The sequence below is a fragment of the Erpetoichthys calabaricus genome, chromosome 1, assembly GCF_900747795.2.
Source record: "Erpetoichthys calabaricus chromosome 1, fErpCal1.3, whole genome shotgun sequence".
NCBI classification, from domain to species: domain Eukaryota; kingdom Metazoa; phylum Chordata; class Cladistia; order Polypteriformes; family Polypteridae; genus Erpetoichthys; species Erpetoichthys calabaricus.
The window spans coordinates 80,614,000-80,628,543 of NC_041394.2; the positions used below are offsets into that span (position 1 = coordinate 80,614,000).

The 14,544-nt window shown below is 36.8% G+C and overlaps 1 protein-coding gene, 1 long non-coding RNA gene and 1 other non-coding gene across 3 annotated transcripts in view; all 3 read left to right on the plus strand.

Annotated features, from left to right (window-relative positions):
• Positions 1-14,544, plus strand: part of LOC127529374 (uncharacterized) — a 262,990-nt gene that overhangs the window by 15,156 nt on the left and 233,290 nt on the right. The window lies entirely within an intron of this gene.
• Positions 1-14,544, plus strand: part of atl3 (atlastin 3) — an 83,457-nt gene that overhangs the window by 4,735 nt on the left and 64,178 nt on the right. Inside the window, exon 2 of the mRNA XM_028802764.2 lies at positions 5,610-5,830. Coding sequence (XP_028658597.1) covers positions 5,615-5,830 — 216 coding nt within the window. The 5' untranslated portion in view covers positions 5,610-5,614. The remainder of the gene's footprint in view (positions 1-5,609; positions 5,831-14,544) is intronic.
• On the plus strand, positions 1,237-1,396 carry LOC114669498 (U1 spliceosomal RNA). The gene has a single exon (XR_003719077.1). It is a non-coding gene; the product is annotated as a U1 spliceosomal RNA (small nuclear RNA).

Below are 14,544 nucleotides of genomic sequence, written 5' to 3' on the forward strand. Positions count from 1 at the left end.
GAGAAAGCAGCAAAATCTAATGAGAATGTATAGTTAAAATATTTTTTATACACAAATAATAATGTCACACTTACTAGTTCATTAATTCTGCATAGTAGGTAAGTACCTTCATCAGTACCTTGCCTGCTTAATCCAGTTTAAGGTTGCTGGGGCCAGAGCCTTTATTACCACAGTGGATACAAGGCAGGGACAGATTCCTGAACCAACACATGCAATTTTATTTATTTATTTATTTTAATTTTTATTATAACTTCTAAATGGCACACTGTCACTGCTACCATAAAGCAGGCTTATGGTACAGTACAGTTTGTACTTTCTAATCTCCATAAGTCCCAATGGACTTTTCTATAGTTCTGCAGTTTCTGTGAGTCAAAGATCTGAATTAAAGGTTAAATGGCAAGTCTGAATTGGCCAAGTGAGTGTTGTGTATGTATTTGTGCTTTGTGCCCAGCACTACTGAGATGGGTGTTCTGCTTCTGGTTTTGCTCCCCACAACAGTAAAAAGGAAATAGTGGAAAGCAGAAAAATGGATTAGCCTCTTTTTCTTAGCGTTAGACCCGAGTGTTAGTTGGGCTGTAAAAACAGTGCTAAAAGCTTTGGTCTCGAGCGTCACTCGGGCAGGATTTATAGATACATCTTGTGCAAGCGTTAGACCCGAGGATAACTGTTCGGGAAATGTTCTAGGTGTGTCTTGCGTAAGTGACAGGCTCGAGTGTTACCCAGGCAACGGTGCAGACATGTTTCCTCCTAGCCTCATAATGGCATCTCAGAAGAAACAAATTTTCAGCAGCCCAGGTGTTGCACGCTCTTGACAGCAATACAGCAGTGATGACCAAGTGAATTTGTCTTCAGGCAGTGAAACTGGACAGTGAAATTGAAAGCAATTCTGATGAATCTGAAAATTATGCTCGTGTCTGTCGCACATGTTCAGTGTGCTGTTCGAAAGCTCATTAGTCTGGAAAGAAAATTCACAAGGAGTCACACTACTACTGTCTTGACTGTGACATTTGATTGTGTATCCCACTGTGCTTCAAGATATAATGCACAAACAACACATTTTGACAGTATATAAGGTATTAGCATTATTTTTATTATTATTCATTATTACTATTGGTATCTTTATTATACTTTGTATACTTCTGACTATGTACTTTTAGTGTTTTGTGCATTGTACAGTAGAAAGATAGATACTTTATTAATCCCAAGGGGAAATTCAGTTTCTGAAAGCAATGTGAGAAAGCAGCAAAATATGATACCATGATCACTAAGGTGGTTCTCCCAGGGCGAAGCTCATCCATTGCACTCCGGGTGTGCTGACCCCTGCGATTTCCCCAAATGCAGGAAACTCAACTGCATAATTTGTGTTAGTAGGGGACTGCGTTCGCGCTCTCCCTTGATTTTTTTTTTCTTCTTCAATGGATTTTAGCTCTTTAAGTATTTTTTTTTCAAGCCAAAAAATGCAATACTTTTTACATGTTTTTTGAGAAAAAATGTAACTCTAAGGAGGCTATAAATATATTCCTATGTTTTCTGGCTGACATTCACTAATTCAGTCTGCAGATATGAGAACTGCTTGGACTTGGCTGTGTGTATGAGATGTACCTCCTAAAGGAGGAGATGCACACTTTTTCTCATTTAGGAGCATGCTTATGGAGCTAATGGAATTTGAGAGAAAAACTTGTATAAGCAGTTCTAAACTGAGCAGCATATGCTGTTGAAGGCTAATAATAAAAGTTCATTATTAGTTTGATATCAGATTGAACCTTCATAAAATTACACCAGTCTACTGATTACTCACCTAGTAGCCATTTATGAACAATATTATTCAGTGCTGTTTTTTTTTTTTCTTTTAATTTGACATGAGTCTGAAGATACTAATATAGAAAATCTTTTTTATCTTGATTTCCTTTGTCATTCTTTTGCCATGGCAATTGTGCCACCCACAACCTGTGGTTTACTAATGATGTCAGTCTTGCCAATGCATGAATTCTGCAAGGCAGATATGTATATAGCCACATTTACCAGAAATCCCCGAGGGTACTATTTTTAGTCAAAAATTTATGGAGCCTCTGAAACAGAATACAAATTTTGACAGTGCAGTCTGAGAGACAGAGACAGCAATTCACATCTGGGCAGCAACCTTCAGTGTCAATAATGGCGCCTGGCAATGACTTTTCAAGGTGAACCCACATCCCTATCTCTGAAATGTTGCCACAGAGGAAGATGTGTGGCATAGTGAAACACAAGGCCGGTCTCCTTTTGAAATGGCTGAATCTAACAGCAATGTTTGCTTTTTGCCCTTCTTAAAATGAAATAGATATTCTGTTTTGTAATATGTGTCTAATATCAACATGTAGCTCTATACTCAGTAATACTTTTGACCTGAAAATGGATCTTTTCTGCAAGTTTTAAGGCTTTTTTTTTACATTGGGACCCTTGTACCCATTAGCTCCATTATAAACCACAAGAACAGTCTAGTTATTTTTTAAAATATATGAAATATGCTTTAATTAAGAGTGCAATTTCATGTGGCAAATTAATATATGCCATGATTTTAAAGAAAAAAATAGATTTGAAAAATACCAAAATTTCTCCTTTTAATTTTATAACTAAAGAATAATTTATTAGAAAAAAAAGTAAGTTTTACCCCACCATCTTACAGTTGTGCTCAATGGGGTACCAGAGCAAATATGAAACTAAACCTGTAAAACTTTCTAAATACATCCATTTAGAAGCAGTAAAAGTTAAGATTTCATAAAACATGCCTTTCATGCACAACAAAGCATAGATAAAAGTAATTAGTTGATATCACAGGAAAGGATGTGTACACACTTGCTTCATTAACAACAAGCAGTATGATATATGGCGTGGTTCAAACTGGAAGTGCTGAAAGTAAAGTGCCGGAGGCGGCAACACGAGCAATTTGCTGCACCACCTTAGCCACAAACATGCTTTGGAGTACCATGAATGTATGGAACTAAGATTGGCACCCTCCACGTCCTCCGGTAAAACTGAAAAAGCGATCAGACACTCGAGTCAGACGTCACTTGTAGACACATTTGCTAGAGGTACTGACTACGACAAAAAAAGCAAGCGGTGGATCGAGATAACCAACGCCATTACAATCCATATAGCTAACGTGTCAGTGGACAGAGATTGATAACATTAACAGAAAGTGTAGTTGGTTTACAAAAAATATATACTCTTTATTCCTTTTCTAAGACATGTTCCGTGCAATACAACTTTTGACAAACACCTCTGAATATTTTACTAAGTCTAAATGCCTCTTTGGATGGTTAAAAGTTTGATGTCAAAATTATAGTTTAAGTTGTTTGCAAAATTTGTTCAATAAAAAGGGTCTATATTTTGACTGCAACTGTAATGCAATGTGATTCCTTCTCGTCATTAGTGCCACCCCCTTGAAAACTATCACTTTATGGGGCTATGCAAACCTGTATTAATACTTGTGTGCACATTAATTTTTTTTTTGTGCAATGTACAATTCTCATGACAGTGGAATAGGTTATTCTTAGCCAGTCTACTACAGTAATTGCAGTGGAAAATGTGGTTAACATCCACTCATGCATGGGGAAAAAAATACTGTTGAATACCGTGAAACTGATATAATTTTGAAAAATACCGTGATATAGAATTTTGGTCATACCGCCCAGCCCTAGTTTAAATCATGAAAAAACACTAATAGTGTTGTTTCTATTCTTGTGGCAAATTTTAGACCTCAGTGTTATTCTGTTTTTGTAGATCCACAACAACTGGGGGTTTAAATACCGTGGAAGAATTTCTAAAGCTAGTCTGAACATGTATACAGTGAATGAACAGGATGACAATATGCATTATAGTACAAAATTTAATCTTACTGTTTTTTTTTTCTTTTACCATTTTAATAGTAAGAGAATGGCTATGAATGCCAAGTACAGTGGAACCTCGGTTCACAACCATAATTCGTTCCAAAACTCTGGTCGTAAACTGATTTGGTCATGAACCGAAGCAATTTCCCCCATAGGATTGTATGTAAATACAATTAATCCGTTTCAGACCATACGAACTGTATGTAAATATATATATTTTTTAAAGTTTTTAAGCACAAATATAGTTAATTAGACCATAGAATGCACAGCGTAACAGTAAACTAAATATAAAAACATTGAACAACAGAGAAAACTAACACTGCAATAGTTCGCGCTATAGCGCTACCAACTGCTGGCTAAAAACACTTTTTTTTAATGAGTTTTAAGCACAGGGAAAAAAATGAACATTTGAAAAAAAACGTAATTTAGTAAGCCACCAAGAAAAGTAACATTGCAACAATGCACGCTACGAACCGATCACTGTAAACAGAAGTGAAAACAAAATCAAGCCCAGTGCATTCTTTAACTGCCTTCCTACCTTATGCGTCCAGTTCTCTCTCGCGCGCTGCCTGTGTGTGTGCGTCTGTCTCTCTCTTGTGCTGCCTGTGTGTGTGCGTCTGTCTCTCTCTCCCGCTGCCTGTGTGTGTCTCTCTCCCGCTGCCTGTGTGTGTGCGTGTCTCTCTCCCACTGCCTGTGTGTGTGCGTGTCTCTCTCGCGCTGCCTGTGTGTGTAAGTGCGTCTCTCTCGCACTGCCTGTGTGTGTGTGCGTGTCTCTCTCACACTACCAGTGTGTGTGCGTCGTGCTGCCTGTGTGTGTGCGCGCGTCTCTCTCTCGCGCTGCCTGTGTGTGTGCGCGGCGCTGCCTGTGTGTGTGCGCGTGATCTTTCTCTTGCGCTGCCTGTGTGTGTGCGGGTCTGTCTCTCTCGCGCTGCCTGTGTGTGTGTGTCGTGCTCTCTCTGTCTTGCTCGCTGCACAGGAAATGCACAGGGAGAGACTGAACATGTACAAACCGAAAGGGAAACTGGCTTGTTTGTATACTGAGTGTGTGGTCATGAACCAAGGCAAAGTTTGGTGAACTTTTTAGTTGTAAACCGATTTGTACGTGTACCGAGACGTTCGTGAACTGAGGTTCCACTGTATATTAAAGCTACACATGCAACAAAAGTTAGTCTAATTTTCAAATTGCCTTAAATTGGGTAGAATAACCTTGACTCAGAAAGCAGGTGTATTAATATAACTCTTTGCCATATGCTGTAAGGTTTATTTGTACTTTTTTTTTTTTTAAGTTTTATTGAGTTTAAATGCCAAAGCACTGCATGGAAAACATGATTAAATGAAAAATACAATAACTACAACTTTCCAGGAAGAAAACAAAAAATTTAAAATGCTTTAAATCATAATCAACATTAAAACTTCTACCCCTACCCAGGCCATATAGGTATGTAAACAAAAGGCCCATTATAAAATAGTTTGTCATATACATGTATATTAAAACATTAAAAGGTAAATGAAACAGAGGCAGAGCCCTTGCAAACTCATTTTAGAAAAACATTGAGTTCTTATCAAATTCTGGAGAAGCGTTGCTATGTTCTTTGTAAAGAATTATTTTTCTAGTTTTATATTATATAAATCAACTAAGGTTTCTATCAACTGACGGGAAGGAAATTTTGGTTCATAATTGTGATAAGTAGAAAAAAAAATACTAGTTTGTACTAATTTTCCTCCTTATATATTCATTCTCAGTGCTGATGACAGAGAGGGCAAAGATGCACCCCATGCCAGTCCAGATTGTGAATGTACATAAAGAAGACCACACCTTTGAATTGGACATAGAGGCCCTGGAGAGTGTCCTGCTTCAGGATGGTGTCCGAGACCTTGATGTAGTTGTGGTCTCTGTTGCTGGTGCTTTCCGTAAGGGCAAGTCTTTCCTGCTTGATTTTATGCTACGCTACATGTCTAGAAAGGCAAGTGATTCATGTTTAATCAAATGTTATGTTAAAATTTTAATTTTTACCATGAAACAACTAATCTGTCAAGTGTGAATAATTTAAAAACTATAACCTGACATCACCATTAGCAGGAATGCAAATAAATTGTGCACTTAACACTTTTTTTAAAAATTTTTTTCAATTATTGTTGAATTCAATAAACCTTTTTACTTAAACATACATTTGTAGTAATATTACTTTCTTTTTAATTAACTGCAGTTTTTAAGTACAGTTGTTTATTTATACCGAGTAATTATAGTAACCAAAAGGTGACACAAAAATAAAAAAATTTCAAGGCCATTATATTTTCTTTTTTTTATATCACACATCAGATAAACTGACATTTTTAATATTTGAAACTGGAGATTCTGTGTGCTTTGTGCTTCTATCCTCCTTAGTTTCATCTCACTTTAGCAGAGCCAGACTGTTTGAACCCTCAGAGAAGTTATACCTATTTCTGGCTCAGATAGTGAAATAACTTGTAGCCAGGAGCTTTTATGAGTTGTTTGTAGAAGTCACTTGATGCACTTGTCTTTTGATCCTATTTCTTGAATGGATCTATTTAGTATGTGACAATAGTACACTACGTGAGATATCAAACATTCTAATAATTCTTATTTTTTCAAAGGTTTGTGGTACGGTAGGTGATTTTCCCAGAACAGGTCTTCCACTATACAAGGATGAAAGAGAAGTTGTTTGTCTAACCATTCCCCAAAAGAAGTTTAAAAAAAAAAGAAAGAAAAAAAAACTTACTAAAGAGTGATGTTAAGTTTTTGGTCAAATCTGTAGCAATAGAGAACGTGCCTCCATGTTTAATTTTTTAGGATTAGTTTGTTAAAGGCAGTCACTTGCCAATGAATCGTTACAATATTGTCAGTATCATATACAGAATACCCCAACAGCAACGGGGCTTCTTGAGGTCTTGTTATTTCTTGATGCAGAGATAAATGGAATTATACTTTCAATTTATTAGTCCAATCTCCAGATTTAAACCAATATATATGCATGAATTTGACTGTTCTACTTCAGCCATCAATCTTTAGTTTATATAAACAGTATAAATTCTGATTATCTCACTTTAGAACCTGGAGCCATACAGGGCTTTCCATCATTACCACTTTTACTTGCAATTGAGCCGGTTGCAGACTGTTTCTATAAACAGCCAACGATTCAGCAAAATATAAGTGAACGACTTAAGCAAAAATGTTTTTTTTAATGCCGGTGATATAGTATTTTACATCACTAATTCCATACTTCATTTTTGTTAAGAGTTCCAAGAATACCTTGAATAAGAGAATATTGTTTCCTGTAAATAGTTTTTCATGTCATCTTAAATGTTATCAGTTCTCTTTTCTCAAATCGCATACTTATTAATCACAACTGTACAAAGACTTGAAGACCTTCTCAGGTTTAATTTTATTAGCCTGTAGGAAAGTGTTAAACAAGACTTTAACATGGTCCAGTCTACATTCTATGTCATCTGTGAGAATTAACATTGTTAAAATATCATTCCAAAATTTTGACATCCTATAGTCCTTCATACATCAACAGATGTGTATTTTAAATACAGTTGCTATTTTGATCATTTGGTTCAAAAAAGAACACATAAAAATAAAAATAGTGGACCTAAAGCAGAGGGGAGAATGATGGTTAGCTAGCTCTCAACTGTACTACTGCTTTGCAAATATTAATAAACTATGGAAAGAATCAGAAAGAACTTAAATTATACTGATTTGGTTAGCCTTGGAAAGGAAGTCTTGCTCTAAATTTTCTCTTTTCCCTGTACACTAGTCTTAACTAGTTACTTTCGACAAAGCAGTGGTTTAGTACTTGTTCAGAATATGGTGTCAATGACACAAGCATTTTAAGATGACCCCATCGATTGCTGCCTTAGAAGACAAACATATATTTCTTCCTTCCCAAAAATAAGCAAATTTGTACACGTGGACATTGTTACTAGAAATTCTTTAGATTTCTTCTTTAGATCAATAATATATTTGCATCATTTGAATAATTGTGCCTCAATTATAAGCTTCCCAAAACAACAAAATTTTTGTTACTAAATGTAAGTTAGAAACTTTTCTAAAAGAAATGTGGTCAGTTTTACTAACCTTCCCTTAAAATATGAAATGAAAGCTATATTATGTAGCAGCAATGATGATATAGGTAGTACTGTATGTCCAAGGTAAACCAGATTTTTATCATGTTAGACCAGGGGTGGGCAAATTCATTCCTGGAGGGCTGCAGTGGCTGCAGGTTTTTGTTCCAACCCAATTGCTTAATAAGAAGCACCTATTGCTCTAGAAACACTTCTGCTTCATTTTAGTTATCTCCCTCGTTAAGATTATGAACCCTTATTGCTTATTTAAAGCTTAAACAGCTGCATTCTTGGTTTTTAATTGCTCCTTATTAGCAATAAGATGCAAATGACAAAAGAAACCCGCAGTTATCCATTTTGCTTGTTACCCTTTACACCTGTGTGTATTTATCGTGCACTATTTGGTTTAATTAAATACTTGGAAGGAAAGAGAAGAGAAAAAAGTGAAGGACTGAGAATTACCCATCCGTTTTACACTTCAAAGTATTTGGATGATATCCTTAGAATGGAAAAAAAAATCTAGGATATGAGAATGACTTGACATAGCAGAGTTAAAGCACTAACAAGCCATGAAATGTAATTATTGGCAAGGATTGTTTTCTAATTAAGCAACTGGGTTGGAACAAAAATCCGCAGCCACTGCGGCCCTCCAGGAATGAATTTGCCCACCCCTGTGTTAGACAATGATGGTAACTGGACCTTTCAAAGAGAATTTCGGAAAATGAATGGGATTAAGATACAGATAAAAAAAATTATTCATCAATTTGTGTAAAATATGGCTTAATTAGACTTAAAATTGTATGTATATTAAACCTATTTCTTTCAACTTGGATTATTCAAAATGTATGTGGGTCAAGACCCTAATGGTGAACTTGGTCACTTGATTTTTGGGAATGCCATATACTATCCTGTTAGAAAATGGATAGGCACATGTCAAGGCAAATTGGAGCTCACAAAACAGCGAGAAAGAGCTCTCCTTTCTTCAGCTTTGATTCCAGTCACACGCTTATTAGCTTCAAGCCAACTCACAAATACATCTGGTCAAAACTGCATTGACAAAGTGCAAGAAGAGCAGAGAGGGCGAAGAGAGACAGCACAAATTAAACAGAAAACAGTGTGACAGATGCAGAAGAACACTGTAGTAATGAGAGAGAGAGAAAGAGAGAGATGAATGTGCAGCAGGGGTTAAAACAGCATGGTTAGTGTCCCATCACAATTTACCAGGGCTGACAATGCTAGGGGAAAGCTGTCAGAGTGCCCCAAACCTCTATATATCTCTATTATAAAAAAAAAAAAAAACTTGGGACGAGATGTGATCTTTTAAAGAGAGACAGATAGAAGAGAGATATAGAGAGACACTTCAGAGAGACACTTTCATGTCCCGCAACACGGTCAAGTCACGTCATACTGACATCCTTTGGAAGCAAGTCCCATGAGACGGTGACCTTGGCAAGTCATGCCCTACTTAAATGTTTTCAAACAAGATCACGGTCATCTAACCTCTCAGTTGTTGGATAGAACTTCAAAAATGACTAAGGGAAGAAGGCAATTTATAAGTTAAAGATGACATGTCCACGACTAAGCGAAGAAGAAAGAGCAGCGCGTCAAAACGAGACCCAAAAGCATGGAGAGAAAACAATGCCCAAAAAATGCAAACAAGAATAATAATAATCTATGTGCAAATTCTGATAATAAGGAAAGTAAGCAATGACTAAGCGAAGAAGAAAGATCTGCAACATTACATTATTAATGCATATCTAAAAGTCGAAGCTAAACGTCTCGTCTTTATTAAATCGAATCAAGCAAAACTTAGAACGGAACATATGCAAGGTCTCATTGATCACGTTCAAAATTCAAATATCAGTAGTTCAGACAAATTCAAAATAGGTAAAGCAGTAATATTACCATCATCATATCAAAGTAGTCCAAGAGCATTGCAACAGTTATATCATGATGCAATGGCAATATCCTGAACTATTGGTCAGCCAGATTTATTTATTACAATGACATGCGATCCACAATGGCCAGAAATCCGCAGCTTTTTGAGAACAATGATACCGGCTACATCGGCTCTGGATATTCCCACTTTCATAAGTAGATTGTTTTATCAGAAAGTCTTATTTTTATTGAATGAACTCGAAACGGTGTTCGGTCAAATCAGAGCATACATTTACATGATTGAATTTCAAAAATGGGGTTTGCCTCGCATGTATTTATCGGTTACTTTGCAAAATAAATTATTAACTGCCTATGATGTAGATCAGTATGTCTGTGCTGAAATTCCAAACAGAGAAACCTATCCTGAATTGTGGTACAAAGTTATTAAACACATGTCTCACGGATCACATTTAAAAGATTCAGTATGTTGGGACTCAAAAGACAAAAAGCGTTTAAAGAAATTTCCAAAGGCGTTCATTCAAACAACAGATATGACTAAGGCTGGCTTTCCTGCTTATCGCTGAAGAGATAATCATCACAAAAAACACACTTATGGAAAGAAAAATGGTAAAATTGTGATGCTCGATAATTCAATGATTGTACCATATAACCTGCATTTGCTCAATCGATTTGATTGTCATATTAATGTCGAGTATTGTGCATCGGTTATGAGTATTAAGTACATCTACAAGTACATTTATAAAGGGCACGATAGAGTATGCATAACTTTATCGAAAGAGCAGTCTCAGGACGAAGCATATTTAGATACTCGGTACATCAGTGTAATGGAAAGCGGGTAGCATTTAATGGAATTGCCAATGCATGGTCGAAGTCATTCTGTTGAATTATTACTGATTCATTTACCAGGTCAGAATATGATTCAATTTAAAGAGGGCGAAGGAGCAGAAGCTTTAGAGGTAGTGAAAAATAGAAATACAAATTATTGACTTATTTTGAACTTAATAAAACAGATGTAAATGCAAAAGCATATACGTATGCGCAAATTCCTCAACATTACACATGGCAGAAACAAAAAAGAGTGTGGCATCCAAGAAAAATTGATTCCAAAAGTGTTGCTGCATTAAATAATGAATGACCAAAAGATATCAAATGGTTTCATTTAAAATTGTTCTTACGTGAATCAAAAGGAGCAACGTTGTATAAAGATGTTCTAACTAAATAGATGGAATTACTTATGGTGCCTTTCAAGAAGAGGCACGAGCAGCTGGGTTATGTAATTCGGACGACTATATGTTTGAAATGATGTCTGATGCCACTTCTGTAATGATGCCTGACAAATTAAGACACTTCTTTGTGTACTTACTTATGACGGGTGAAGTTGATGCTTTTAAATTGTGGGAAGCGTTCAAAGGACCATTATCTGAAAAGTCGAATGAACAAACAGCTCTTTCGAACATCAAAGAAATGTTAGAAGCAGAAGATTTAATGATGCAGCAATTTTAACTTCCACAAGAAATAAACGAATCAGAGGTAAAGAAAGAGATAACAGCAGACAACAATTTAACAGTGGAAGACCATAAAAAATTATATCAGAAAAGTTAAATCCAAATATTATTTTTACTGAAGTTTTAAGATAAAAATGAACATAATGCATATGTAACAATTCCAATGAAAAAAACAATCTCTTTAAATTGTATTTCCAGAAAAACAAACCTGGAGGTTAGCGAGTGAAGCAAGCAGGGGGTGGAATCCCCAAGTATATGTGTGTGTGTGTATGTATGTATAATATGTACAGTACTGTGCAAAAGTTTTAGGCAGGTGAGAAAAAATGCTGTAAACAAAGAATGCTTTCAAAAATGGAAGTGTTAATCATTTATTTTCATCAATCAACAAAATGCAGTGAATGAACAAAAGAGAAATCTAAATCAAATCAATATTTGGTGTGACCACCCTTTGCCTTCAAAAACAGCATCAATTCTTCTAGGTACACTTGCACACAGGTGTTGGAGAAACTCGGCTGCTAAGTTGTTCCAAACATCTTGGAGAACTAACCACAGATCTTCTGTGGATGTAGGCTTCCTCACATCCTTTCTATCTCTTCATGTAATCCCAGACACACTCGATGATGTTGAGATCAGGGCTTTGTGGGGGCCATACCATCACTTCCAGGACTTCTTGTTCTTCTTTACGCTGAAGATAGTTCTTAATGACTTTGGCTGTATGTTTGGGGTCATTGTTCTGCTGCAAAATAAATTTGGGGCCAATCATACACCTCCCTGATGGTATTGCATGATGGATAAGTATCTGCCTGTATTTCTCAGCATTGAGAACACCATTAATCCTGACCAAATCTCCAACTCCATTTGCAGAAATGTAGCCCCAAACGTTCAAGGAACCTCCAGCATGCTTCACTGTTGCCTGCAGACACTCATTATTGTACCGCTCTCCAGCCCTTCGTTGAACAAACTGCCTTCTGCTACAGCCAAATATTTCAAATTTTGACTCCTCAGTCCAGAGCACCTGCTGCCATTTTTCTGCACCCCAGTTCCTATGTTTTAGTGCATACTTGAGTCGCTTGGCCTTGTTTCCACATCGGAGGTATGGCTTTTTGGCTGCAGCTCTTCCATGAAGACCACTTCTGGCCAGACTTCTCCGACAGTAGATGGGTGTACCTGGGTCCCACTGGTTTCTGCCAGTTCTGAGCTGATGGCACTGCTGGACATCTTCCGATTTCGAAGGGTAATAAGCTTAATGTGTCTTTCATCTGCTGCACTAAGTTTCCTTGGCCGACCACTGTGTCTACGATCCTCAACGTTGCACGTTTCTTTGTGCTTCTTCAAAAGAGCTTGAACAGCACATTTTGAAACCCCAGTCTGCTTTGAAATCTTTGTCTGGGAGAAACCTTGCTGATGCAGTATAACTATCTTGTGTCTTTTTGTTGCTGTGCTCAATCTTGCCATGACATGAAACTGTCTTCCACAACCTCACCTTGGTAGCAGAGTTTGGCTGTTCCTCACCCAGTTTTAAGCCTCCTACACAGCTGTTTCTGTTTCAGTTAATGACTGGGTTTCAACCTATGTGTGACATTGATGATCATTAGCACCTGTTTGGTATAATTGGTTGATGATACACCTGACTAGAATCCTACAAAATCCCTGACTTTGTGCAAGTGTACCTATAAGAATTGATGCTGGTTTGAAGGCAAAAGTTAGTAGATAGATAGATAGATAGATAGATAGATAGATAACACCAAATATTGATTTGATTTAGATTTTTCTTTTGTTCGCTCACTTTGTTTATTGTTATCAATTTACAAAATGCAATCATTATTTATATTTCTGAAAGCATTCTTTGTTTACAGCATTTTTTCACACCTGCCTAAAACTTTTGCACAGTACTGTATATATGTATATATGTGTGTGTGTGTGTGTGTATATGTATATGTATATGTATATATATATATATATTATGTATGTGTGTGTGTGTATGAAGTAGATACACCTATCTCTTTGTTCTTGGTTAATAAAAAAGCAAATATTTATAATTATAGAAACTTATGGCCTCAATTCTTTTTATTACATAGTTTCTTTTTTAGACATCTTTTATTAATAATTTAACTTGTTCTACTTTTTCATCTTCTTCTTGATTGTCAGAAAATGACATGTCTTTAAGTCCATGGATGCACTTGGTTGTTCTTTTCCACACATCCTCTAGAATTGCTGTGCCTTTTCTGTAATGTAGTCTCACTACATATTACAGTATCTGAATACATCTACCTTTGATTTATTCAGAGAGGCTATTACAGTATGACCTAATATTGCCTGGATGATAAGAATGTTATGCTACTGTAAACCAAATCCTTTTCAGAGGTTTGTTGTTGTGTCACTGATTTTGTGCAGCAGTTTACATTTTTCTATATTAAGGTATATTTTATAAATGTTTACTTAGTTTTTAAAGATTGAGCAAATCTTTCTGAATTTTGTTTGCGTTTTCAGCATTTTCTATCCTCTAGTCCCTTTTCATCATCTGCATATGTGCCTTTTATAAAACTGACATATAAATATTTTACTATTTTATCCTTTCTTATTTCAGTAGAAACTTTAATGTTCACAGTTCTGTTCTGGCAGCAGTTTGAAGGCGAAGCGACAAAATTATATGTTGATTCAATGGGCTAATACAGTAAGGTTATCACTGAATACATGGTGTTCATCAATCTGTTAATGAGCCAGGCCCTTTCTGCCTTGTAGACGAGTCTGAAATCTGTGAGGCATAGATTCAACAGGGTGCTGGAAATATCACTTCTGGACTTTGATCTGTGGGCGGCACTGTGGTGCAGTGGTAGCGCTGCTGCCTCGCAGTAAGGAGACCTGGGTTCGCTTCCTGGGTCCTCTCTGCGTGGAGTTTGCATGTTCTCCCCGTGTCTGAGTTGGTTTCCTCTTTGTGCTCCGGTTTCCTCCACAGACCAAAGACAGGCAGGTTAGGTGCATTGGCGATCCTAAATTGTGTTTGTTGTTTGGGTGTGTTTGTGTGCTTTGCGGTGGGCTGGCACACTGGTTGGGATTTGTTCCTGCCTTGTGCCCTGTGCTGGCTGGGATTGGCTCCAGCACACCCCTGTGGTCCTGTGTTAGGATATAGTGGGTTGGACAATGACTGACTGACTGACTGTGATCTGTTCTGACTTGATAGCAGCATG